This window comes from Heptranchias perlo, chromosome 7 (assembly GCF_035084215.1).
Source record: "Heptranchias perlo isolate sHepPer1 chromosome 7, sHepPer1.hap1, whole genome shotgun sequence".
Taxonomy (NCBI): Eukaryota; Metazoa; Chordata; class Chondrichthyes; order Hexanchiformes; family Hexanchidae; genus Heptranchias; species Heptranchias perlo.
Genome location: NC_090331.1, coordinates 86849070 through 86877040, shown reverse-complemented (window position 1 = coordinate 86877040; position 27971 = coordinate 86849070). Strand labels below are relative to the sequence as shown.

General features: G+C 46.8%; 1 protein-coding gene across 2 annotated transcripts; it reads left to right on the top strand.

The window, feature by feature from the left end:
- stradb (STE20 related adaptor beta) lies at nt 1-27971 on the top strand. Of its 2 annotated transcripts, none has more exons than XM_067988056.1 (13): nt 1-154; nt 745-808; nt 2795-2848; nt 8213-8293; nt 9798-9894; nt 11907-12028; nt 12737-12845; nt 12984-13107; nt 16123-16294; nt 17653-17757; nt 17889-18127; nt 21865-21907; nt 25101-27971. In XM_067988056.1, exons 3-13 carry the CDS (start codon nt 2837-2839, stop codon nt 25248-25250), a joined length of 1254 nt encoding a protein of 417 aa, XP_067844157.1. In that variant the 5' UTR covers nt 1-154; nt 745-808; nt 2795-2836; the 3' UTR covers nt 25251-27971. The 2 variants fall into 2 exon arrangements, with proteins under 2 accessions (XP_067844157.1, XP_067844156.1); XM_067988055.1 differs by lacking the exon at nt 1-154 and adding an exon at nt 207-373.

Sequence of the window (27971 nt, the reverse complement as noted above, 5' to 3'; positions counted from 1 at the left end):
CAATCCTCTGTCAATGGGGGAAGGTGGGGGTTGTATGACGTCATAAGAAGAAGGTCTCTCTTCCTCCCCCCGCCCCCCCAGGTGAGAAAGAGAGAGATGGAGTGGGGTTCGATGGAGGATGAGGAAAAGTGCTGGGGGAAGTATCGTAGCCTCGGTGAGCTGGAGACACGGTCTTGGGAAATGGAGGGGAGGAGCAGGAAGACATTTAAAAAGGGGGCATACGCGCGTCCGCCTCCCGCGATGATGTACTCGGTGTTTTGCCTGTTGTCCCCAGTCACTGAAGTGCTCGAGCTCCCGGGATCCGAGGCCTTACCGTCTCCCAGTCCCAGCCCAGCCCTGGGGATGTGGCAGTTCAAGGAGAGCCCCCAATGAGGTATCGAGAGTGACATTTGGACAACAGTCAGATAGAATGAAATTTAAAGCCTTGACACTGGCTCTCTATAAGAACTTGGTGTTGAAGGATCGACTAGGGGTTTTTTTGGGTTGTGGTGGTGGTGGTGGTGATATGCTTTTAATGCCTTAGAATCTGTGATAGATAATAGATGTATTTTTGTAAAATTGCAAATTAAAAATGCCTTGTTGCTTATTTACAATTACCCAATCTTTATTTACGTACGATGCCAACTTTTTGCAAGTTGTTATTGTTTACTTCAATCATATGCCTCTACATAACTGGGGGTGAAAGGACTTATTTTCACCTTATTTTCCGTAGAATTGGTGGCTTAATTTTTTTAAATTTTGCAGTGCCCTCCATTGGCTGATTAACGTATTGGAAGTAGAAGTCCAGTTTGTTTCGAGAGGCAGAAGGGTGCGTATTGAAATACTGATCTGTTTATTATGTATCGTTGACATTCTTTACAAATGATGCAGTAGATTTAGTAAGTACGCTTACTGACATCAATACCACACCAATATTTATTTATATTTTATTAACTACCTATCAAATTGCAACAGCTAGGATCTTTTTTATTAGCATACAGTTGTAAAGTCTGGGCATATGGGACTGGCTAATATTACATTCACTTTGTGAACAAGGAGTTTCTATAATAGTTTTCTGTAGACTTGCATTTTCTTGTAAAGGGTGTCACTTTTTGAATTCTGTCTATTTTTCTGCTTAACAATATTTAGTGTTTTGGTGGCTCAGTGGAAAAATGCATCAATGTATGTATGTACTGAGCCATACAGACCAGGAAGGTGGCAGGTTTAATCCCTGGTCTATGCTGAATGAGCTGATCTCTGCAGTAGGGATATGAAAATTGGGCTGAGCATGCCAGGGCACTGAATGGGGGGGAGGAGGAGTGGAGAGAAACAATCAGCCAGGGTTCCCGCTCAGATTGTTTCTACAAGAACAACGTGTTTTTTTTATAGCACCTTTAATGTATTTAAACATCCCAAGGCACTTCACGAGGAACGTAATCAGACAAAAATTGACACTGAGCTAAAGAAGGAGACATTAGTTGACCAAAAGCTCGGTCAAAGAGATAGGATTTAAGGAGGGAAAAAGAGGTGGAGAGGTATAGGGAGGGGATTTCAGAGATTAGGGCCTAGACGGCTGAAGGCATAGCCATCAATGGTGGGGGCATGGACAAGAGGCCAGAATTAGAGGTACGCAGAGATTTTGGAGTGTTGTAGGGCTGGAGAAGTTTACAGAGAGAGGGAGTGGTGAGGCCACAGAGGGATTTGAGCACAAGGATGAGAATTTTAAAATCAGTGTTGCTGGACCGGGAGCCAATGTAGGTCAGCAAGCACAGGGGTGATGGGTGAACAGGGCTTGGTGTGTGTTCGGATACAGGCATAAAAGTTTCAGATGAGCTTGTTTATGGAGGCTGGAAGATGGGGAGCATTGGAATAGCCTACTATCCAGTTACGCCCTGTAAGAAAGTGGACATTGAGGATGGACTGGGTCATGCTTCCTGTTATCTCTGCTGCCTCCCCAACGGTCAGAAACTAAGAAGAATGGCATTTGGATGAAATCTAAGAGGGTGGATAGCACTAGTCATGAAAGAAGGGGGAAATTAATAATAAAAGAAAAATTCACTGTGCACATTTAAAGAGCAAGTCTGTCCATCCTAAGTATCGTACTAGTGTCTTTTAGACCGTCCTTGTTGCTGTGTTTTCTGCTTTAAAATGGTTGGTCAGAGGCAAACTGGGAGTAGAAATTCTCCAGAGTCCTTCAATGCCATTGTGATGTTCAATGTGAATTTGGAGCAATTCCCTCAGTTCAATATTGCCAACTTCAGAAGGGCATGGAATCTGTTTTGCAAAGATGGACAAGAGAGGGAGATTTGGGTGGGAGCGTTACTGTTTTCTCTAGAGAAAGGGTGGGGGAGAGATACACATACAGACCTATGACTGGTCTCTAAAGAAACTGTAAATACTGACCCCTACTGCTGGGTTTGGTAAGTCAACAAATCAATGTATCCAGGGCTCTGTGTCTCCCTGTAAACAAACACCGCAGATCAATGGAGTACTCTATGGGTGAGTATTTAATAATAATACTCGCTTATAGAGCTATCTCCCCTTTAAGTTCATTCTGTTATTTGTTGCTGCTTAAAATATGAGGGCTTTTCTTTCCAATTTTCTTTATCCATTTTATTGCCATTTGTGTGGCTTTTTGATTTCACATGACACGCAGCATTTGAAGGAATGTAGGATCAAAAGTATTATAGCTTTATTTTTTTTTACAGGGAACTACAGAAAAATGTACCTTGCACATATTCTGTTGGGCTGCGTTTGGTCTGCAGCCAAATAAAGCAAAGGAACCGTCCTTCACATATTTACTTCTCATTTTCAGGATTGCTGTGCTCGTGAGTCACTAAGTGTATCAGGAGCTTCCATGTCTTTTCTGGTAAGTCAACAAAAGTTGTTACGAAAATGCCTTATTCTCAATACACCTCAATCCTGTTTGCCTGAACAGGTAGCAGTGGTTGTACATGTTACATGTCACATAACCAGGGTGTAGAGTACAAAATTTCCTCAACGGTGTGGAAATGGATAACTCACAACTGGAAATACATTACACTTAACTTTTTTTTTGGCAAATTATATTTCACAATAGTTTACTAGTTATGCAGCAGCTTATTTGATTTCCCCAAATCAGTCATTATCCGTGATTGAAGGACTGGCCTGTTTACCTGCTCCCAGATCTCTGCCGATGGTGTTGTGCAGCTGGTCAATATGCATTTCCTCTCCTGTTCCCCGATCAGTTCCCCTCGATGATGGCTTGGCAGAGGTGGAGAACTGTGGGCAAGACCACCCTGTTGCCCCGTGTGTCTGAATGGCTAACAACAGTAGCCCGCTCATTTATCCTGTGTACCATCACTAGACACCACTCGTAACAACGAAAGGCAAGGAGCAGTCTCACTCTCATTAAGGAGGAAGGGTAAACACTGCCTGCATTTGCATGAGTTAACTTCCTCAAACTGTAGAAGTTGCGGGAAAGAGACTGATTGGGATAAGGGTGGCAACAACACCAAAGGTTGGCACTCAAAGGGACCTGGGACAAAGCAGGAAAGAGGAAGGGGGGTGGGGTGGTGGTGGTTGTGGTGGGGGGGGGTGGTGGTGGTGGTTGTGGTGGGGGGGGGGTGGTGGTGGTGGTTGTGGTGGTGGGGGGTGGTGGTGGTGGTTGTGGTGGGGGGTGGTGTGGTGGTGGTGGTGGTGGTTGTGGTGGGGGGGGGTGGTGGTGGTGGTTGTGGTGGGGGGGGGTGGTGGTGGTGGTTGTGGTGGGGGGGGGTGGTGGTGGTGGTTGTGGTGGGGGGGTGGTGGTGGTGGTGGTTGTGGTGGGGGGGGGTGGTGGTGGTTGTGGTGGGGGGGGGTGGTGGTGGTTGTGGTGGGGGGGGGTGGTGGTGGTTGTGGTGGGGGGGGGATGGTGGTGGTTGTGGTGGGGGGGGGATGGTGGTGGTTGTGGTGGGGGGGGGATGGTGGTGGTTGTGGTGGGGGGGGGATGGTGGTGGTTGTGGTGGGGGGGGGATGGTGGTGGTTGTGGTGGGGGGGGGATGGTGGTGGTGGTGGTGGTGGGGGGGGGATGGTGGTGGTGGTGGGGGGGGGATGGTGGTGGTGGTGGGGGGGGGATGGTGGTGGTTGTGGTGGGGGGGGGATGGTGGTGGTTGTGGTGGGGGGGGGTGGTGGTGGTTGTGGTGGGGGGGGGTTGTGGTGGGGGGGGGTGGTGGTGGTTGTGGTGGGGGGGGGTTGTGGTGGGGGGGGGTGGTGGTGGTTGTGGTGGGGGGGGGTTGTGGTGGGGGGGTGGTGGTGGTGGTTGTGGTGGGGGGGTGGTGGTGGTGGTTGTGGTGGGGGGGGGGTGGTTGTGGTGGGGGGGGGGTGGTGGTGGTTGTGGGGGGGGGGGGGTTGTGGTTGTGGGGGGGGTGGTTGTGGGGGGGGTGGTTGTGGGGGGGGGGTGGTTGTGGGGGGGGGGTGGTTGTGGGGGGGGGGTGGTTGTGGGGGGGGGGGGGTTGTGGGGGGTGGGGGGGTTGTGGGTTGTGGGGGGGGGGTTGTGGGGGGGGGGGTGGTTGTGGGGGGTGGGGGGGTTGTGGGTTGTGGGGGGGTTGTGGGGGGGGGGTTGTGGGGGGGGGGGGTTGTGGGGGGGTTGGTGGTTTGTGGGGGGGGGGTTGTGGGGGGGTTGGTGGTTTGTGGGGGGGGGGGTTGTGGGGGGGTTGGTGGTTTGTGGGGGGGGGGGTTGTGGGGGGGTTGGTGGTTTGTGGGGGGGGGGTTGTGGGGGGTTGGTGGTTGTGGGGGGGTTGGTGGTTGTGGGGGGGTTGGTGGTTGTGGGGGGGTTGGTGGTTGTGGGGGGTTGGTGGTTGTGGGGGGGGGTTGTGGGGGGGTTGGTGGTTGTGGGGGGGGGGTTGTGGGGGGGGGGTTGTGGGGGGGGGGGTTGTGGTTGTGGGGGGGTTGTGGGTGGGGGGGTTGTGGGGGGGTTGGTGGTTGTGGGGGGGGTTGGTGGTTGTGGGGGGGGGGGTTGTGGGGGGGTTGGTGGTTGTGGGGGGGGGGGTTGTGGGGGGGTTGTGGGGGGGTTGGTGGTTGTGGGGGGGGGGGTGTGGGGGGGTTGTGGGGGGGGGGGTTGTGGGGGGGGGGTTGTGGGGGGGGGTGGGGGTTGTGGGGGGGGGTGGGGGTTGTGGGGGGGGGTGGTGGTTGTGGGGGGGTTGGTGGTTGTGGGGGGGTTGGTGGTTGTGGGGGGGGGGGTTGTGGGGGGGGGGGTTGGTTGGTGGTTGTGGGGGGGTTGGTGGTTGTGGGGGGGGGGTTGTGGGGGGGTTGGTGGTTGTGGGGGGGGGGTGGGGGGGGGGTTGGTGGTTGTGGGGGGGGGGGTTGTGGGGGGGGGGGTTGTGGGGGGGTTGTGGGGGGGTTGGTGGTTGTGGGGGGGGGGGTTGTGGGGGGGTTGGTGGTTGTGGGGGGGGGGGTTGTGGGGGGGTTGTGGGGGGGTTGTGGGTGGGGGGGTTGTGGGGGGGGGGGTTGTGGGGGGGGGGGTTGTGTGGGGGGGGGTTGTGGGGGGGGTTGGGGGTTGTGGGGGGGGGTGGGGGTTGTGGGGGGGGGTGGGGGTTGTGGGGGGGGGTGGGGGTTGTGGGGGGGGGTGGTGGTTGTGGGGGGGTTGGTGGTTGTGGGGGGGGGGGGTTGTGGGGGGGGGGGTTGGTTGGTGGTTGTGGGGGGGTTGGTGGTTGTGGGGGGGGGGTTGTGGGGGGGTTGGTGGTTGTGGGGGGGGGGGTGGGGGGGGTGCGGGGGGGTTGTGGGGGGGGGGGGTGCAGCGGGTTGTGGGGGGGGGTGCAGCGGAAAGAACAAAAGGAAAAGGCCTATGATAGGGAGGAGGGCAGGAGTGATTAAATGACAAAAGGGATGATCGTGAAAGGCAAAAGGGGGTGGTAATGGGACAAGCAAGTTATTTCAGATTTCTAGCATTTTGCTTTTGAAAAAGATTGAAATGATTGGGAGGACTGGGATGTGACTGAGAAAATTAGTTTTACAATGGTCCTTTTTACTATATCATCTCTGGGGCACAGAGATAATGGGCCCGATATTAGGAGGGAGGCGGGTTGGCAGCGGTGGGGGGGGCAACTGGGCGCGTGGGTAACACGGCCAGTGATTTTGGGGTGCTCCGCACGCAATCACAGCTTAATTGAAGGTACTTACCTTGACTTCCGGGTTTCGCGCTGGAAAGCTTCGCAGCGGGCGGACTGCGCAGGCGCATCATAAGCTGTCAGCTGGAGGAGTCCTATTTAAAGGGTCAGTCCTCCACTGACACTGCAGAAAATATGCAAAATTACAGCAGGGAGCAGCCCAGGGGAAAGGCTGCTCCCAGGTTTAATGATGCCTCACTCCAGGTCTTACTAGAGAGGAGGAGGAGGAGGAGGAGGAGGAGGACAGAGATCTTCTCCCCGGTGGACGGGAGGAAGTGGCCTGCCTCTGCCACCATGGAGGCCTGGCTCGAGGTGGCAGAGGAGGTCACCTGCACCACCAACATATCCCGCACCTGCATACAGTGCAGGAGGCGCTGCAATGACCTAAGTAGGTCAGCCAAAGTGAGTACACTTACTCATTCCCCCACACTCCGTCTGCCACATCACCGCCCCCACCCCACATCTCCTTCTGCACTGCCAACACTACTCTATCACATCACTCCTCACACCCACTCAAAGCTCATCCTCACCTTACCTGCACTTACTCACCTCACCAGTACTCATCCCACCACTACCACTCAACCCAATCCTCATATAATCTCGTGGCTCTATCTCATATCGCCCTCTGATGCATCTCTTTCACGGTCAGCCTCACTCAACCTGCCACTACCTGTGCTGCAGCCACAGGGCATGCATCACATATGTGCAGTAGGAAGCGTAAGGCAAACGTGTCGTGAGCATGAAGGGGATGCACAAGGGTGTTTGAGGGTTTGTCATGATTTTTACTTGAGTTGATCAGAAATCAAATATATTACATATATTGTCACCACTACTGCCATGTCTTTGAAAATCTTGTCTGGTTTGTGCAATAATGCCCTTTCCTGAGGATCACTATGAAGACCCACAACTGATGCCACCCATTGTGTCACTGCAGAGTGGGTGTAGGTGTATTTGCAGGGCTCTTCTGTGCAGATGACTGAGAGACATCGGCGATGTCCCCGGTGGCACCCTGGAAGGATGCGAAGGAGAAGTTGTTGAGGGCAGTGGTGACTTTGACAGCGACAGGTAAGAAAATGGTGCTCGGGCCTGCCGGCAGCAGCCCGGCATGAAGGAGGTTGCAGATGTCCACGACTACATGTCGAGTGACTCTGAGCCTCCGTGTGCACTGCTGCTCAGAGATGTCCAGGAAGCTGAGCCTCGGCCTGTAGACCCTGTGGCAAGGGTAGTGCCTTCTGCAACGCATCTCCCTCTGCCGTTGCCCTCCCTCCTGCTGTGCAGGTGGATGTGTCACAGCACTGTGTTGTGGAGCTCCACGTGTCAGAGGTGGACGGCGAGGCTGGTGATGCTGTTCGTCCTCCGAGGAGGTCATGACTGCAGCTACTGCGGCCCCCATCCAGAAGATGTATGTTTGAGGGGGTCCGCAAGGTATGTAAATGTGTCTGCACACCGGGGTCAGTGTGCAAGTTGGTGAATTTTATTGTTAGGAGGAGGGTGGTGGAGGCCGAACTTTGTCCAAAGTGACAGAGTGGCCTCTTGCAATGAGTGAGGGCCCCCCTCTGTCAAATGGACCTTTGCAGCTGCCACACGTCTGTTTCAACTGGGAGTGTTTCCCCCAGTACGGGAAACAGTCTCAGTTGAGTTGAAAATCCCACCCTCCTAAAATATCATGTCAATCAGGTCTGCTAATGACCTGAAGTATCTACTTAATTAGTTTAAGTGGCATCGTCCTGCATGTGGGGGCTGCGTCGCATGTAAGCGTGTAACTGGGGAACCTGGAAGTGGGCGGGTTGGAGCCGGGCTCCCGACCTGCCCTGGGAATCCTCGATTTTCGGAACCCCCCCGCCACGAACCCGCCGGCTCGGGGGTCCGAAAATCGAGCCCAATGACTTTGGGGATCTAATTAAGGGCTCCAGTATGGCTGGGTCAACAATTTTGGATATTTGTCCTTGATACTGGCTTGTATTCCTGATTAGAGGATTGCTTATAACCTTCTGTTGGTTTGACCCATCTCAAGACATCAGAAATCCACCTCCTGGCGTCATCTAGGTTTTAATTGCTCTTTAACTTTGCATTTTCCATTAATTATTTTTCGCTCTTTTTTCTCTTTCAAGGACTGCTCCTGTATTTCCCAGACTGAAATAGAATCAATTGATGCTGGCAGCCAGGTAGACGGGATAGACCGCCTGCATCTGGTAGGTTTTGGTTTTGACTCAGTTAGCGCTGCGGGAAAGATAGGCATACATAATTGGTAGTGTTGAGAGGGGTTAGCCTTTTCATTTGGCCAAAGCACTTTCTGGCCTGCTGTTTTTGCAAAACAATCTTATAGTGGACCTTAGTTGAGTACATATTGGACACATTCGCATTATCCTGGTACTGAACTGAGACATTCCAAGCTGAGAACACGTAAGGCTGTTTGTCTCCCAATAGTCCAATGAGGTCTGGAAGGGATCCCAACCGAAGCTGTCCTATTCATCTACGTGTCTATGTATAACATCTATTATATGAGAGTCACACTCTGAAACAGTGCAAAATAGACGTTCATAAGTGGGAACAACTTACTCAAGATAAGAGAGCAGGGTGAAAAACCATCCATAAAGGCACCACCTACCATTGCATTGCTGATGCTGAATATAAACGGCAGCTAAGGAAGTCTCAGTTGAAAAATTAAGATTCCCAACCTGGTGTGTCCAGGATCAATTTGCGGTCGCTCATTCCCAGCAAAAATAGGTCTCATCAGTCATTAAGAAACTCACTGCAAAAAAATTAGATGATACCGGTGGCTGTCTTCGATGTCGAAGGACGAGAGGTACAGACAGAAGCTTTCTCCCTGAGGGATGCTATGCATTATGAGAAAAAATACCTCATGTTAGGTAATGCAAAGCATTATGGGGCAGATTTTCTTTCTTTTGAGCTTGGGTTTAAGTAATCATTTAGACGGAGCACTGACAGCAAATTCGGATTAGGAGGATTGTTCATTCAAATTAATGGACAGAAAATTAGGTGGGCTCCATTATGAGCGAGCAGTCCTCCCTACCCGATTTTCCTCACTGCACTCGAGTGCAAAAGAGGAAATTCTACCCCTGTATATGGAACCTGGAGGACCAGGCTCACTATGTTCAGCTTATTCTGATTAACATGTACCAAGTTACAATGAAGAATTGTAGTGTATAATAATAGTACATTTATTATTTACTGTGTGCAATTGCAGAAGATGTGTATGACAATTATTGGACATATATGTTATAAACTGGACAGTCCGGTGGTGAATACTAGAGCCTGGTCTTCAGTTGCTTTCAAGCCTTTATTTACAGAGCTCCACATTACACACCACACCCTAGATCGGCTCTCTTCTAAATAGATACGAGAGTTCCCAATGACAGGCACCACCTGAGTACAATTAACACTAATTGATATAAATCACATGGACACAATTAACATATGTGCCTAAAATACAGTACAACTCATATTTGATTAATTCCACGATTCATGTACAAGTGAACTCTCAAGGTTGGGTATCAATCCCAATTTTTTTTTCTTGTTCCCTCTCTGCATGGCATCAAAGCCTACCTGGGTGTGTTTAACACTGGATGCGATATATACAAGAAGAATATTTAATTCAGTGCAGTTACTTTCATTCACCTTCCTGTTCTTGAGCTCATACTCATCCAGTAATATGTTTTCTTTTCCTCCACACAGAGAGATGAGTTTTCAGCGCATTCACAGAGCCCTTTGCGAGATGCAAAGATGATGTACATGACCAGTGCAAGTCACTATGAGCTTCTATCTGAACTAGGTAAAAATACTTTCTGAATTTGCTTCATTGGATAATTCCACCACAGATGTAGTGTTTGAACTGTAGAATTATAGAATGTTACAGCATAGAAACAGGCCATTTGGCCCAGCAGGTTTGTGCTAGTGTTTTTCTTCACAAGATACTTGGTCTAATCTCACTCTCCTGTTCACTCCCCAAACCCTTCAATTTTTTTTAAGCAATTCCCTTTTAAAGTAATTTATGGCCTCTCCTTCAATGTGATATGTGCCAGAGAATTCCATATGATAACCTCCCTCAACGTAAAATAAATTTTGCCTAACCTAGAGTAGCACCTGCTGTAGATACTAGAAATGTTTTAATCCAATTCTACCCCCACCCCGCTCTCCTTAAGGCACAGGAGTACAGTTCTACTAGTGCCAGTGGCCCTTCATACCTTGTCCAGTAGGCATTTTTCAGTTGTGAATCGAAATGGTGCATATTGGCAGGCTATTTGACAGAGAGAGCATCACCACCAAGCTGTTTCTGTGCTCACCAGATTCCATGTGCACAGTTTGCAGCAGATTTCACTAGATATTGATTAGGTAGAAAGTATGCCTGATTTTCACTCTAGCTCAGGGGTTCTGAAGCCAACTTGAGCACCCAATCTGCCCCGCCAGCTGAAATCATTTAAGAATTGCAAGTATATAGCACCTTTCACGTCCTCAGGATGGAGCGGCTGTTTTGCATGCAACAAGTCCCAGAAACAGCAAATGAGATAAATGACTAGTTAATCTGTTTTGGTGGTGGTGGCAGAGGGATGAATGTGAGCGAGGACACTGGGAAAATTTCACTGCTCCTCTTCGAATAGTGCCACGGGGTCTTTTACATCAACCTAAACAGGCAGATGAGGCCTCATAAGATGTCCTCTCCCTCCCCTGACAATGCAGCACTCCCTCCGTACAATAATGAAGCGTCCGCTAGATTATGTGCTCAAATCCTGGAGTGGGGTTTGAACCCACGACCAGTTTACTCACCACTGACCAGGGATAGAACATTGGAACTTTCTGATGGGACATTTTCCCATTGTGCTATCAGGAGTTCAACCCTTTTAGTAGTGCCAGGTGTGCTGGGGTAATTTAAAAAAAAAACTAATGATGCAAATAAATTGAGTACAGGATACAGTTGCATCACAGACACAATGTGACAATTTGTCAATCTAGAAATTTACACCGTACATAGTGGAGGATAAAAATGCTGATGGGGTTGGGAGGGCACAAATAACATTTGATTTGTAAAGAAAGAATTTGCATTTATATAGCACCTTGTCATGTCCTCTGGCTGTGAAGCACTTTGCAACATCCTATGAATTAATTTTGAAGTGTAGTCATTGTTCAGAGGCGGCAGCCAATTTATGCTCAGCAAGATCCCACAAACAGCAATGAGATAAATGACCAGTTAATCCGTTTTAATGGTGTTGGTTGAGGGATAAATGTTGGTCAGGACACGGGAGAACTCCTTGCTCTCCTTCAGATAGCGCCATGGGATCTTTTACATCCACCTGAGAGGACAGACTGGGCCTCAGTATAACGTCTCATCTGAAAGTCACTACTTCTGACAGTGCAGCACTCCCTCAGTACTGCACTAGAGTGTTAGCCTAGATTATGTGCTCAACTCTTTGAGATACTAATATGGGGTAGGGTAACAAAAAGAAAGGTCACTTCTCTTGTGATGTGCTGTTTTTAAAATGACATGTAAGCATGTGAATCTCAATCTCTAATGGCAGCTGCTCCCACAGTGTGTATTAGCACTGGGTGTTGCAGTTCCAATACTTTGCACTTTAGATTTAACCTTGATTGTACTTCCTTTGTGGTGGGCAAATGGGAAGCTGGCAGGATTTAAGTGGGGACCGGCATTAGTTCCACCCTTTTAACTACAAAATCATTCTGGAGACCATTGCAATTCCTGTTTGATCCAGAGTGTTTTCCTCTGGCTTTACTATGACAAGGGTAGCTAAGAATTTGATTATCGTGTCTTGATTTTTTTTTGTGTGTTAGGAAAGAGTTTTAGTAATCTAACCACAGTGAACCTGGCTAAGCACATCCCATCTGGTAACATGGTGGTTGTGAAACGCACTAATATGGACACCTGTTCCGAAGAAAATCTGTCCTCCTTGCAGGTCAGTATAGTGGAAATGCAAAGAAGTAGAGTTCTTTTTAAATGTACAAAATATTGGTTATTTGAGTGAATGTTACTGTATTGGTTTTAAAACTTAGTGAATGGTTTACATAGAGATATCTGAATAAGTATCCTGAACAAAACTGACATGCATCTCCAAACTGTTCCTCTGCCCCTGAAGCCAGTGACCGTTTGGTACCTTGCCAAGTGTCACTTTTTCACGTGTGGATGTTGGCAATTTATTTGACCGTGGAGCGCATCACAGCTGAGCAGTATTCAATGTCCACACACACAAACTTTCCAGTAGGGGGTCGCTGGATAGCAATCGGAACATGAAAACTGTCTTGATTTCCACTCCGCCCCCCCCCCCCCCCCCCCCCCCACACACACACCTTATACAGGAGTGTTGAGGCCAATTGTAGCATCCCAATTGCTATCCAGACTAAGACCAGGTAAATACCAGTCATCGAACCTACTCCTCAATGAGTTAGAGGCTCAGTGCACCGTGATTTTACAGTAACCATGATTTTCCAGTTCTGAAACACTGGGAGAACTGCAAGTTTTAAAATAGAAAGAACAGCCAAAGAAAAAGTATTGCAGGCATGTTCAGGGAAGAATGCAGCCTGCATTGTTCATGTATCCTTGAACATGGCCACAATGTCCCCCAAAGTGACATGACTTACCTAGAGAATTCACGCTTTGCTTTCAGAATGAGCTGCTCGTCTGGCAACTGTTTCGGCACCCAAACATCCTGCCGTACAGAGCTGTTTTCACAGAGGGCAGCGAGCTATGGGTCGTCATGGCATTCACAGCGTATGGTAAGATAAACCTGGTCAGGGAGCTTCCTCTGTTACGACCTGCTGTGTGTCCTAGATTTTGTACAAAAGAGGGTGAAGCAAACCACATTCAATCAATATACGTACATGTCCTGAGCTTGCCTTTCTGACCTTGTGTAGGTTCTGCCAGCAGCCTCCTAAAATTGTATTTTACTGAAGGCATGAGTGAAAGTCTTATTGCGCATATCTTTTACGGAGTCCTGAAGGCATTGGATTATATTCACCGAATGGGATACATTCACAGGTAAATTTAGATTTTTAAGCCATCAAATCCAGCTCTCTTTTCCTCGTATTTGTATTGACCTCCCCCTCCCTAAACTTTTTAAATTCTCTCTCACTGCTGCTGCCGTAGGAACTGGAGTAGGCTGTTCACCCCTCAAGCCTGTTCCACCATTCAATTAGAATGTCACTTTCACATGATTTTATGACTTCCAAACACAGGTTTGTGGAGAAGGTCTGACCTTATGATAATCTTTAACCTGTTTTAATTTTTGAACACACAGTTGTGTATTAGTGCAGTTGAACTAGCTGCACCGTGACACAGCTTTGATTCTTTAGAGACAGACACGTGATGTAAACAGCCCTGAGTGGTAAATCCAGTGAGCCCCTGGTTCTCTATTCACACCTGGGATAAAAATGCGACTAAACTCATGGAGAGTAACCGATGTAGGCAAACGACGTGTGCTGTCTCCAAAAGGCGTAGTAAAGGGCTTTTACATTGTTGCTCATTCAGTTTGGATCGTGAGAGTGGTGTCTGCATTTATCCTATTAAAGCCAACTCTCTTATCCAGCGACAGAATAAGAGGCTTTTCCCCCAGCAGTGTAAACATTGCTACTCTCCCATGATCTAAACTAAACAAGTGTCAGCATTAGCGTGTATTCATGTATTTCTTTGCAATGTTGCATCTGTAAACTCCATTGTCTTCCTGCTTTCGTCCAGCTGTCAGATGTAAAAGTATAAAATGCGTCTGTGCTCTGTTCTGTCACAGTTGTTTAATGTTTGTTTCCTTTACTGTACATTAAGATGAGATGTAACCTTGCCATCTCCAATGACACAATCAAATACTGGCATTGTTCCAGCACCGCACTTCCACCCAATCTTGAGAGAATTTCTTTGCACCTAAAAGGGTCTGTTCCCCTGCGTGCTATTGTTGGCATACTGGTTAACATGTTTGCACTGCATTCCTGTCGTCTTTTATTTTTAAGGCAGTTGTTAGCCTATTTAATAAACATATAAGATGTCAATGTTGTTTTAAATCTATGATGTGGAGATGCCGGTGATGGACTGGGGTGGACAAATGTAAGGAATCTTACAACACCAGGTTATAGTCCAACAAATTTATTTTAAAATCACAAGCTTTCGGAGATTATCTCCTTCGTCAGATGAATGAATGAAAAGGTTCTCAAATCGCATATCTTATACTATGTTGGGACAACATCACACCAATCAAAAGGTGTCGTTGTTATTCAAACAGGCCAGTCACGGAGAACAGCACGTCCCAGTACACTCGATATACATTGTGTCTATTACACAGGCAGGCAGAAAGAAACTCAAAATGGCAGAGAGAGAGAGAGAGAGAGAATTTTTAAAAACATATAAATTTTTTCCCCCTTTTTGCTGGTGGGGTTACGTGTAGCGTGACATGAACCCAAGATCCCGGTTGAGGCCGTCCTCATGGGTGCGGAACTTGGCTATCAACTTCTGCTCGACGATTTTGCGTTGTCGTGTGTCTCGAAGGCCGCCTTGGAGAATGCTTACCCGAAGATCGGTGGCTGAATGTCCTTGACTGCTAAAGTGTTCCCCGACTGGGAGGGAACCCTCCTGTTTGGCGATTGTTGCGCGGTGTCCGTTCATCCGTTGTCGCAGCGTCTGCATGGTCTCGCCAATGTACCATGCTCCGGGGCATCCTTTCCTGCAACGTATGAGGTAAACAACGTTGGCCGAGTCACAGGAGTATGAACCATGTACCTGGTGGGTGGTGTCCTCTCGTGTGATGGTGGTATCCGTGTCGATGATCTGGCAAGTCTTGCAGAGGTTGCCGTGGCAGGGTTGTGTGGTGTCGTGGACGCTGTTCTCCTGAAAGCTGGGTAATTTGCTGCGAACGATGGTCTGTTTGAGGTTGGGTGGCTGTTTAAAGGCGAGCAGTGGAGGCGTGGGGATGGCCTTAGCGAGGTGTTCGTCGTCATCGATGACATGTTGAAGGCTGCGGAGAACATGGTGTAGTTTCTCCGCTCCAGGGAAGTACTGGACGACGAAGGGTACTCTGTTGGTTGCGTCCCGTGTTTGTCTTCTGAGGAGGTCTATGCGATTCTTCGCTGTGGCCCGTCGGAACTGTCGATCGACAAGTCGAGCGTCATATCCCGTTCTTACGAGGGCGTCTTTCAGCGTCTGTAGGTGTCCATCGCGTTCCTCCTCGTCTGAGCAGATCCTGTGTATTTGTAGGGCCTGTCCATAGGGGATGGCCTCTTTGACGTGGTTGGGGTGGAAGCTGGAAAAGAGGAGCATCGTGAGGTTGTCCGTGGGCTTGCGGTAGAGTGAGGTGCTGAGGTGCCCGTCTTTGATGGAGATTTGTGTGTCCAAGAAAGAAACCGATTCTGAGGAGTAGTCCATGGTGAGTTTGATGGTGGGATGGAACTTGTTGATGTTATCGTGTAGTCTCTTCAGTGATTCTTCGCCGTGGGTCCATAGGAAGAAAATGTCGTCGATGTATCTGGTGTATAGCGTTGGTTGGAGGTCCTGTGCAGTGAAGAAGTCGTGCTCGAACTTGTGCATGAAAATGTTGGCGTATTGGGGTGCGAATTTGGTCCCCATGGCTGTTCCGTGTGTTTGGGTAAAGAACTGGTTATTGAAGGTGAAGACATTGTGATAGTTTTAAATCTAGACACAATGAAAAAGCTCTGTACCTAAATAAGAAATTAGAGTTGAGGGAATGAGGAGTTTTTTTTAAACTTTACAAAACTATTTCCTGTAATGCCCATTGATTACCTCGCCACTGACTACATTAATGTAACTTTCTTTGGCTTCTGTCAGTAAAATGACTGAATCTGTGCTGGTGTAGAACTGGAGGGACAATTTGGTGTAGACTGAGGTCTACTGCATTGAGACTGTCCAGACTGATTCCACCTACAAATTTTGACAGGCATTCATCCCGTTCTGTAGGTCATATTTGACTCTGGTGCTGTTCCTTCAGAAACCTTTCCAAATGCAGTCAAGCTGAGCTAATCCGTTTCTAAAAAGTTTTTTTCTCTTCTTCAACAGGAGTGTTAGACCCAGCCATATTCTTATATCTGGGGAGGGACACATTTACCTCTCTGGTCTGCATGGTCTCTGCAGTATGGTCACAGATGGACAAAGGCTAAGAGTTGTGTATGATTTCCCAGAGTTCAGTGCTTCTATTTTGCCTTGGCTGAGCCCTGAAGTTCTCCAACAGGTAAGTTTTAGCTGCATTAGAATTTACCTGCTTGGATACTAACCTAAGTTAGTGTGGAAAATGCAGAATAACTGGTTTACCTACTTCAACATTGTATTTCACAAGTAGTTTTAGTGTACTGCCTCCAGAGTGTAAAGTCTGTAATTGTTCATTTGGGTGATGTCTTTGAAGCACGAGTTAATAGTTTTGTGTAACCTAAGGCAAATTTTTACTGCCTATAAACTAATGTTTTTCACAAGTATAGGAACAGGAGTAGGCCATCCAGCCTTTTGAGGCTGTTCCGCCATTCAATTAGATTATGGCTGATCTGTATCTGAACTCAATTTACCTGCATTGGTTCCAGATCCTTTAATACTCTTGCCTAACAACAAAAATCTATCAATCTCAATTTTGAAATTTTCAATTGACCCCCAGACTCAACAGCTTGTTGAGGGAGAGAGTTCCAGATTTCCACTACCCTTTGTGTGAAGAAGTGCTTCCTGACATAACCCATGAATGGCCTAGCTCTAATTTTAAGGTTACGCCTCCTTGTTCTGGACTCACCCCCCCCCCCCCCCCCCCACCAACCAGAGGAAATAGTTTCTCTCTACTCTATCATGCTCTTTAATCATCTTGAACATCTCAATTAGATCACCCCTTAATCGTCTATACAAAAGGGAATACATGCCTAGTCTATACAACCTGTCCTCACAAGTATACTCAGAACCAGAATCCTCTGCCTGCTTTTGTGAATCTCGTGGTGAAGAAATCCAGCTTTGTGCCATCGCAGTTTCTTTCTCTTCATGTTGAGAAGTAATATTTTGCTGCCTTCTCTCACCTGCAAAATTTGGCATGGGCTTGCTGCTTTGTGTTTTTCTTTTAGAAAAGAGAAAGGGCTTTATCCAGACCACCCCTGCATGCAAAGTACCTGACATCAATACACAGTTCAAAATATTCAGCCAAGGATTCTGTTTGAGGGCCTAGATGAGCGGTAGGAGGCCAGAGCATTCCAGCTGCAGGGCTGCCTCTCACTCCCAACAGTCTGTGCCAGTTTCTTGGGCAACTACACTGAGCCATGTTTTAAATGTTGGAGTGGGAGATGAGTACAGAAACCTGACGTGGATCTGCTCAAATTGTGCCTCTTGCCTACTGATCTATAATAGTGTTAAAAGCCGTTAAGCAGAATGTGAATCAGTCTATATCCAACATGCTCAAAGGAGGCTGAACTGTCACTGTCTTGGATGTGAAGAAGGGAGGAGGAGCAGATCTTTTCAATGTATTTTGGTATGCCATCAATTGAACAAGTTGCAGTATAGAAAGCCTGCCCCATTACCCACCCACTTTGAGTTTCAAATATTGCGCCTTCTCTTCCCCATTAGGACTTGCACGGATATGATGCGAAGTCTGACATCTACAGCCTTGGGATCACAGCATGCGAGTTAGCCAGAGGCCAGGTTCCCTTTCAGGATATGCGGCCTACGCAGGTGATCTTTTCATAATCTTTAACATGGAACACTGTACCATAAGAGTATGTATGATGAGGGCTGACCCATGGATGACGGGAGAGAGGATAGTTGAAAATATTGTCTGTCTAATCTTTCAATATTTCTCACAGATGCTGCTCCAGAAGCTGAGGGGCTCATTATGTCTGGTAGACCTCAGTTTCCCTCCAAAGGAACTAGGGTTGAAGAATTCCCGCTCCGGGGTGGATTCTGGAATTGGGGAGAGTGTTGCCACTTGCAGCATGATGAGGACAAACACAAGTGAACGATCCCCGAATTCAATGAATAAAACTTTCTCTGCAGCCTTTCATAGCTTTGTGGAGCTCTGTCTGCAGAGAGAGCCTGGAAATCGGTAGGTCTACAAAAATCATTCTTCGTTTGGTTAGAAAGAATACATACTTTTTTTGGCATTTTCATACCTTACTTTTTCTCGATCTGTCTGTGCTGCATATCATCTGCCTGCCTTCCTTGCTATCTGTGGGGAAGCACCTAGCCTTTGTTCAATATTGGACTGTGGCTGAGATTGGGGATTGTGAACACAACATATGTTGCACCAGTGTTGTAGATCATGTGGTTAACAAATGCAATATCAACCTTTCTGATAACTTAGTGGGCAAAGGCATTATTCTGTGTAGCACTAAACTGCCCAGACTTAAAGATGTGGGCCCCTACATTTACGGGGAGGGTGAGGGTGAGGCTGAAAACAGCCGAAGAACCTGGCAAGGCTGGGGATGTGGATGATCTGCTGATCTTATCGGCAGGACTTCATTAACATTTTGTAGGTCTGTCTCCTGCCCGGCAGCTGGCCAAACGGACAGCCTGGCCAGCGGGCGGGAAGGGACACTGGAAGCAGGAGGCCGCTGCCGGGGACCCTTCGGAAGGATCCCTGGCAATTGAGAGGGGGAGAGGCCCGCGATCGGAAGGGCTGGGTGGAGGAGTTCGGCAATCTGAGCTAGTGGAGGGCGAAGGCTTCCTTGAGGGTCCTGGGGGGAGCACTCCTCCTGGCCACAAGGCATGCTGAAAGAGGCAATTACCTTGGGGAGCCAGCAGCTCCCGTCTCAATTTCACTGACTAGTTTCCTGACTCCTGAGAAACCCATGCAGCAGCAGCAGTAAAATTCAAATCGGGGTCCCAATGTGAGCCCGATTTAAATATGATAATTAAGCGTCCTGCCTCGCCACGGTAGGACACTCAGCCCAATATCCGCTGCCGTAAAAAAGGCGGTGGGCACGTGGGTGGTGGGTTGGGGCCGCGTTCTGTGCATTTAACTTTCTAGACCCCACCACCATCCGTGGGTTGTGAGGGGGTTAATATCGAGGCCATGGTGTTTGCATTCTCGTCTGTGCTGAATTAGTTGACCTCAGTCAGGCAGCTCTTGAGGAATATTTGGCCTCAGCGCATCCGAGCTTGGGGAGGGGAAAAACTAACTAGTTACTGGCCATGATCCAGTGACCCCCGTTGGAAGAAGGATGTCGGGTGAGAAGAGCATTTTGGAATAACCTGCTGAGACTCAATATCCAGGCTCACAGGCAAATTGCCACTGAACCAGATATCAGGGCTGCCTATGGAACTGGATCCCAGCAAGAGGCAGCAGTTCATCAGAAACTGGAGGGGAAAGTACAGAGAGACAGTGTCTAGCAGATGTAGCCAACCTTTTAGCGATCAAGAGCTGGAAAAATAAATTACACACTGACAAAAAGTCATTCCTGGTCTTTCATCATCACCTGATCTGCTCAATTGTATTATAGCCCTGATAACTCCAAAACAGCTGCTATTCTGTTTGTATTCTGGACTATAAAGCGAGTTCCATCCAAACTTTTGTCCACATACCCCTGACAAAAAATACACAACTAATGAGAAATAATGCACAGAAGGATAAAGAATAAGGAAATATCGCGTGAGGCTCAGTCTTATTTGGACCAAATACTAGGGGTCATCAAGAATCAGTCCGACTGCCCTCCAGAATCAATGGCACCATAGCCCTTTAACCAGTGCAACTGGTCCCTTGCAATCAGTAACAGAAATTAAATCAGTCAGTTGGTAACTGTGGGAAGGAGTAGCTGGACACAGGCCAATTATCCGCACAGTGAAATATTTTACCTTTCTGTTGCCTCACGGTTAATTTCTCTGTCCTTTAATGTATGGATGTATTTAGCTATTTCAATGATTTGAACAAAATGCAACATTTTACATAAACTAGAGTACAGATTGGGAATTTAATTGCAGGAACGAAGTTTCCAGATTTTCCTTATGGTGGATGACCAATTCATTATTTTGGTTGAAGGAGGATTTTTTTGCCAGGGGAACTTTGAACTGTGGTATCTCAACAGGCAAACAGGATCCTGGTGAAACTTCTCATCCAAAGAACAACACCTCCGATAATGCAGCACTCCCTCAGTACTGCATTAAAATATCAGCCGTATAACCTCCGGGCTGCTCAGTAGATCCAGAATTAAGTTTTGTTCGGGTTTTTTTCAAGCTGTGTGTGTGTGTGTCTATATAATTTTTTTATAAATATATATATATATATATATATATATATATAGTGAAGTTGGTTTTGTTCCTCCAGACCTGGGCTCCAGTATTTTACACAGTGTTAATTGGTCAGTTCATGCGTCTGATCCTCCACATTCCAAATTCCTGATCTCAGCCATTCAGAAAGGGCCAGCGCAGGATTCAACAACTTGCATTTATATAACTCCAAGGCACTGCATAGGGAGGGAATTCGAGTGTGGGGCTTAGACGGCTAAAAGCACGGCTGCCCATGGAGGGGTGAAGTGGGAGAGGGGAAATGTAGAGTTGGAGGAATAGAGAGTTCTTTGGGGGTGAGTTTACAGGGCTGGAGGAGGTTACAGATGGGAAGTGCAAGTCTATGTAGGGATTTAAACATGAGGATGAGAATTTTAAATTGGAAGCATTGGGGAACTGAGAACCATTGTAGTTCAGCAAGGATAAATGTGATGGGTGAGCAGGACTTGGTGTGGGTTAGGATATGGGCAGCAGAGTTTTCGATGAGCTGAAGTTTACATGGTGGAGGATAGTAGAACATTGCAATAGTTGTGTCTGGAGGTGAAAAAGGCATGAATGAGAGTTTCCACAGCACTTGGGCTGAGGCACAGGTGGAGGTGGGCGATTGTTATGGCGATGGAAGTAAGCGGTCTTTGTAATGGAGAGGATATGGGGTCGTAAGCTCACCTCAGTCAAATGGGAGGCAAAGGTTGCAAATAGCCTGGTTCAACCTGAGACAGTGGCCAGGAAGGGGGATGGAATCGGTAGTAAGGATTTGATGACTTGGATCTTCCCAATGTTTCACTAGCGGAAATTGCAGTTTACCCAAGACTGGATGTCAGACAAGCAATAGAGCAGTCGAGAGAGATGGTGGAGAGGTTGAGCCAGGTGTCGTCATCATATGTGTGGGAGCTGATTCTAAGTCTTTGGATGATATCACCAAGGAGCAGCATATAGAGGAGGGAGCTAAGTATAGATGCTTGGAGGATTCCAGAGGTAATGATGTAGCAGTGGGAAGAAAGCCATTGCTGGCTACAATTGGATAGGTAGTAGTAGAACCAACTGTGGGCAATTCCACTGAGCTGGACAGACAGAGGAGAGGCATTGAAGGAGGATGGTAAAGTCGACTGTCAAAGGCTACAGAGAGAACAAGGAGGGCACCTTCCCTACAAATAGAGAGAATCGGAGTGAGGTGCTTGTTGCAGCATGGTTATATTTGGCTTTAGGGCATAATTGTTGAACATGTTGCTTTCCTGCCATCTTGGCATGGGATGGCGTGTAGCACGGAGAAAATCCAGTGTCCATATAATTCAGAGTCCAAAAAATTGAATTATCCAATAATCTAAATTAAGCAGTTTCATTAAAATGGTACAGTTGCCCTTTTAAACAAAATTGGAATTCTAATTAGCCAGTAATTTGATTTGATTTGTGACTTTAAATTAACAGGATTAGACCGTCTTTTAAAAAAAATTGTTTTATGTTGTAGTGAGATGAGAGTCTGGACATTTTTTGCAATTGCTAATCTGATGAATTTTATATTTATTTCGATTAAATAAATAATGAGCTTCTCTTCTGTTCCAGACCGTCAGCAAGCATGTTGTTAGCCCACCCCTTCTTCAAACAGGTGAGTGTTTACTCTGGTTATTTTCTGTACATGGAAAATGTTGGAAATGGACAGGAGGTGCCTCAGAACATGAGTGAGAAAGGCAGATGAATATTATAGGGTGGGGACCCATTTGTTACATTTCTAGTTTTTCTTTTATGTCAAAATAAATGTTTGTTTAGACATTTGCAATAATTTAATTCATTGCTAATGAGTAATGTATGCAGTGAATAAAACCCATTAATTTCTTTGGTGTGGGGATGGGCAGTTTATATGAATGACATCTGTAAATTGTATTGGGTTATGCCACTATGATAAACAGCAAGATTCAATGTTCACTATCATATGCATTATTATTGTTTAACTTATTGTTATTTTGTTCAGTACTGAAGTTTAAATAGAGAGCTTTATCAGAAGTATTTTTTATTCATTCATGGGATGTGGGCAACGCTGGCAAGGTCAACATTTATTGCCCATCCCTAATTGCTCTTGAGAAGGAGGTGGTGAGCCGCCTTCTTGAACCGCTGCAGTCAGTGTGGTGAAGGTTCTCCCACAGTGCTGTTAGGTAGGGAGTTCCAGGATTTTGACCCAGTGACGATGAAGGAACGGCGATATATTTCCACGTCAGGATGGTGTGTGACTTGGAGGGGAATGTGCAGGTGGTGGTGTTCCCATGCGCCTGCTGCCCTTTTCCTTCTATGATGTGGAGATGCCGGTGATGGACTGGGGTGGACAAGTGTAAGGAATCTTACAACACCAGGTTATAGTCCAACAAATTTATTTTAAAATCACAAGCTTTCGGAGATTATCCCCTTCATCACCTGACGAAGGGGATAATCTCCGAAAGCTTGTGATTTTAAAATAAATTTGTTGGACTATAACCTGGTGTTGTAAGATTCCTTACACTTTTCCTTCTAGGTCATAGAGGTCGTGGGTTTGGGTGGTGCTGTCGAAGAAGCCTTGGCGAGTTGCTGCAGTGCATCTTGTAAATGGTACACACTGCAGCCACGGTGTGCCGGTGATGGAGGGAGTGAATGTTTAAGGTGGTGAACGGGGTGCCAATCAAGCGGGCTGTTTTATCATGGTTCTTGAATGTTGTTGGAGCTGCACTCATCCAGTCACACTCCTGTAGATGGTGGAAAGGCTTTGGGGAGTCAGGAGGTGAGTCACTCGCCACAGAATACCCAGCCGCTGACCTGCTTTTGTAGCCACAGTATTTATGTGGCTGGTCCAGTTTAGTTTCTGGTCAATGGTGACCCCCCAGGATGCTGATGGTGAAGGATTCGGCGATGGTAATGCCGTTGAATGTCAAAGGGAGATGTTTAGACTCTCTCTTGTTGGAGATGGTCATTGCCTGGCGCTTGTCTGGCGTAAATGATACTTGCCACTTATCAACCCAAACCTGGATATTGTCCAGGTCTTGCTGCATGCGGGTACGGACTGCTTCATTATGTGAGGGGTTGCGAATGGAACTGAACACCGTGTAATCATCAGCAAACATCCCCACTTCTGACCTTATGATGGAGGAAAGGTCATTGATGAAGCAGCTGAAGATGGTTGGGCCTAGGACACTGCCCTGCAGAACTCTTGCAGCAATGTCCTGGGGCTGAGATGATTGGCCTCCAACAACCACTACCGTCTTCCATTGTGCTAGGTATGACTCCAGCCACTGGAGAGTTTTCCCCCTTGATTCCCATTGACTTCAATTTTACTAGGGCTCCTTGGTGCCACATTCGGTCAAATGCTTCCTTGATGTCAAGGACCGTCACACTCACCTCACCTCTGGAATTCAGCTCTTTTGTCCATGTTTGGACCAAGGCTGTAATGAGGTCTGGAGACGCGAGGTCCTGGCTTAACTCAAACTGAGCATCGGTAAGCAGGTTATTGGTGCCGCTTGATAGCACTGTCGACAACACCTTCCATCACTTTGTTGATGGTTGACAGTAGGCTGATGGGGCGGTAATTGGCCGGATTGGATTTGTCCTTTTTGTGGACTGGACATACCTGGGCAATTTTCCACTTTGTCGGGTAGATGCCAGCGTTGTAGCTGCACTGGAACAGCTTCACTAGAGGCGTGGCTAGTTTTGGAGCACGAGACTTCAGCACTACATGTTGTCGGGGCCCATAACCTTTGCTGTATCCAGTGCACTCAGCCGTTTCTTGATATCACGTGGAGTGAATCGAATTGGCTGAAAACTCGCTTCTGTGATGGTGGGGATCTTGGGAGGAGGCCGAGATGGATCATCTAATCGGCACCTCTGGCTGAGGATGGTTGCAAATGCTTCAGTCTTATCTTTTGCACTCATGTGCTGGGCTCTGCCATCATTGAGGATGTGGATGTTCACGGAGCCTCCTCCTTCCGTTAGTTGTTTAATTATCCACCACTATTCACGACTAGATGTGGAAGGGCTGCAGAGCTTTGATCTGATTTGTTGGTTGTGGGATCGCTTAGCTCTGTCTATAGCATGCTGCTTCTGCTTTTTAGCATGCATGTAGTCTTGTGTTGTAGCTTCATCAGGTTGGCACCTCATTTTTAGGTACACTTGGTGCTACTCCTGGCATGCTCTTCTACACTCTTCATCGAACCAGGGTTGATCCCCTGGCTTGTTGGTAATGGTAGAGTGAGGGACATGCCGAGTCATGAGGTTATAGATTGTGATGGAATACAATTCTGCTGCTGCTAATGGCCCCCTGCGCCTCATGGATGCCTAGTTTTGAGCTGCTGGATCTGTTCTGAATCTATCCCGTTTACCGATGGTAATGCTGCACAACACGATGGATGGTGTCCTCAGTGTGAAGAGGGGACTTCGTCTCCACAAGGATGCGCCTTTGACCCATTCAAGCCACATTCAGCAGATCTGTCAGAAGATCAAACAGGACTGTGCGGAGGTCACTCCTACCAATACTGTCATGGACAGATGCGTCTGTGACAGGTAGATTGGTGAGGATCAAGTAGGTTTTTCCCTCATTTTGGTTCGCTCACCACCTGCCGCAGGCCCAGTCTGGCAGCTATGTCCTTCAGGACTCGGCCAGCTCGGTCAGTAGTGGTGCTACCGAGTCATTCTCGGTGATGGACATTAAAGTCCCCCACCCAGAGTACATTCTGTGTCCTATATGCTCTTGCACTGGAGATTGGATTCAGTCATTTTGGAAGCCCAAACCTATGTAGATTACCTTGCTGTGACTGGTTTTAATTTTTTTCCTCTCTCTGCAGGTGAAAAAGCAGACCAGGGAGACGCTGATGAATCTGCTTCAACCAGCGGTGCCACTGTCCGATTCTCCGGCCACAGCAGGGACCTTGCAGTCACATGGAGATGGCCCAATCAGTCCCTTACAGGAGCTAGATGGTGACTGGGAATTTTAACTTTCCTTTTACCCAACTGTTCTCCCTCTTTCTAACAAAAAAAAGCCACCAAGCAAACAAAATTAGTTTGAATTGGAGACAACTTACATGAGTTGCCCATCAAGGTGATTGAAGACGGGGTAAATGACCTGCTAAAATTGGGCATTTGTCATCGTTACTTTTGTGCTGAACATATTGTAGATGGGGTGCCGACCTGCATTACAGGACTTGATCTCTGCTGTAAATCTAGATCAGACATTTTCACAGCTTAATCCAAATTCATCCTGCAGTCAGGTTGGAAACAAATTTACCATTACAAGTGGTTCATTTCGTACTTCAGTATTAGATTATTGCCTTGAATGGTAATTTGGAACATTAGCCTCTGCAGTTGTCCAAGGTACTCAAACTGGCTGCATGTATAAGCACATCAATATATTTTTGAACATAGCTTTGTATTTTCTTTACATACAGGAGCAATGTTAAAGTTAAGGCTGGGTATGTCGTAACACACCATTATGGTGGTGTGTTGATGCACTAGTGAGCTCTGTTTGTCCTAGAAGATTAAAAACAGATTTGGACCTGCAGTTTTCCCTGTGGTGTGTTCCTAATCTTAGCCATGGTGAGATATTGAGCTGGGGGCAAAACACAGAGAAGAAAAGCACTGAGCAGGGGTCTGCTGGTCCAAATAAGAAATGGGAAGAAGAGAGGAGAGGAGAGGAACTGACAGGCAAGTTACCCATAGACATTCTCATCCAACTGCAACCAATTGCAGTATTTGGGGAACAGTTAACCTGCCCACTCTCTTGGTTGGGAAGTGTCAAGTGCAGGAATGTCTGCCATTTTAATTGGGGGGAAAAAAACCTGTTGATTGCATTTTTTTAAACTCAAAGTTTAGCTCTTTTCCATTTGAAATGATCGGGCTGTTATAATATTCTCAAATCTCCCAGAGTGTACAAAGTTTTGGTGCCATCTGTTTCCGTTGTTTAAAATGGGACCCAAACTCTAAACGTGTGTGCACTGTGTTTACACTGCATTTTACCTTTATTTTCTTTCATCATTTACCACAAGTATACCACAGTGCCTTCGATCTGTTTGATATGAGATGCACTGTATTATGAAGCTTTGCTATTATGGAATGTATTGTAAAAGTATGAGAGTTTCAACTGGGCCCTTTATTTTGGTTGTCTAGTATGGATCCTCCCCTTTAACACAAACTGTAAATTGTGCAGTTTTTTCAGGTAATAACACTACTTACTGCTGTTTTCAGCAGATCACGACTTCATGAACAGTGCATTTTGTTTGAATTTCTTATTGTGTAAGTATGTCAGCCCCCTGCTGATTATTAGTCATAATAATTACATTATTTGGTTGGGTGTGGGAAGAGTTTGTTTGCAGGACCTGCAGAAAATACTGATGTAAAATCTGCTAGGAGGCTCAGTAAGTTGTGTAGTTGGGAGCAGAAAGTTACAAAGGGACACAAACAGGCTTAAGTGAGTGGGCAAAATTATAGTAGATGGAGTTCAATATGGGGAAGTGTGAGGTCATCCACATTGTATCTGAGAAAGTCAAATCGGAATATTTTCTTAATGGGGGGAGATGTGGAGAAGGAAAGGAATTTAGGGGGTCCATGTACACAAATCCCTAAAAGCTAGTTCACAGGTATAAAAAGGCTAATGGAATGTTATCTCAAGGGGGCTGGAATTCAAAAATGAGGATACAGTTGTACAGAGCCTTGTCAGACCTCATCTGAAGTACTATTCAATTTTGGGCAACATGCCTCAGGAAGCATGTATCAGCCTTGGAGACAGTACAGCACAGATTCTCCAGAATGATACCAGGGCTAAAAGGGTTAAATTATGAAGGCAGGCTGCATAAACTTGGTTTGTATTCCTTTGGAGTTTAGAAGGTTGAGGACTGAACTAATCGAAATGTTTAAAATGATAGTGATTCGATAGGGTGGATATTGCATGTGGGCTGTGAGCATCTTTCAATGCTATAACTCCAGTAAGGTAGCCCTGCTACCAGCATCTTTGTAGCTGTCAAAGTAGCAGGAACTACTGTTCATGTTTTTATATTTTAGCAAAAGAATTTGCAGCACAAGTGGTATACACAGTTCCTGATCATTTAGATTTATATATAGCTGTGAACCTGGCCACCTATAAACAGTCCGATAATTTCCTTTACAGTTATGCAGTTGGGTTCACCCATGGTATATTGCTTGCATATAATTATATACACCCCTCAGTACAATTTTTTTTTTTCTTCCTATGAAATCGGGGTCTGCTATGCAGCAAAATATCTGTTAAATTCTTAATGTTTGCTAGGGGCTGTTTGAATGTATTTTTACCTTTTTTGTCTTGTTTTGAGGTTAATATTGGAGCTTTTGAACAAAGAGAGTGTTCCCAAACAAATTTTGTTAGTCTCATATGAAACCCCATTCTTCGTTGTCTGGTAAAGAGTGCTCAACGTTGCAGGTAACTATTTGTCGTTCAAAGGTATGAACAAGTGGGATCTGTACACAGTACGGTTTAGTCACATTGCTGTACAGTGGATGTAATTGCATTGTGTCCTTTATGCCGTGGTCCAACCTCCCTATATTGGGGACGTGCATCTACAATTCCGAACAATTGTAGTACAAAGCTGTTTCACATTGTTAATGTGTTGAATGCGTCTAAAAACATGATTTGAACTGTAATCCTAAGATAATCATATAAAAGCTGGACAATAAATTATTCACTGAAA

What these genes read in the sequence shown, in the direction of transcription:
- stradb (XM_067988055.1), top strand. An exon ending in GGATAGACCGCCTGCATCTG is followed by an intron (nt 8,294 to 9,797) that starts GTAGGTTTTGGT and finishes TCCTCCACACAG; the next exon opens with AGAGATGAGTTTTCAGCGCA. An exon ending in CCCACCCCTTCTTCAAACAG is followed by an intron (nt 21,908 to 25,100) that starts GTGAGTGTTTAC and finishes CTCTCTCTGCAG; the next exon opens with GTGAAAAAGCAGACCAGGGA.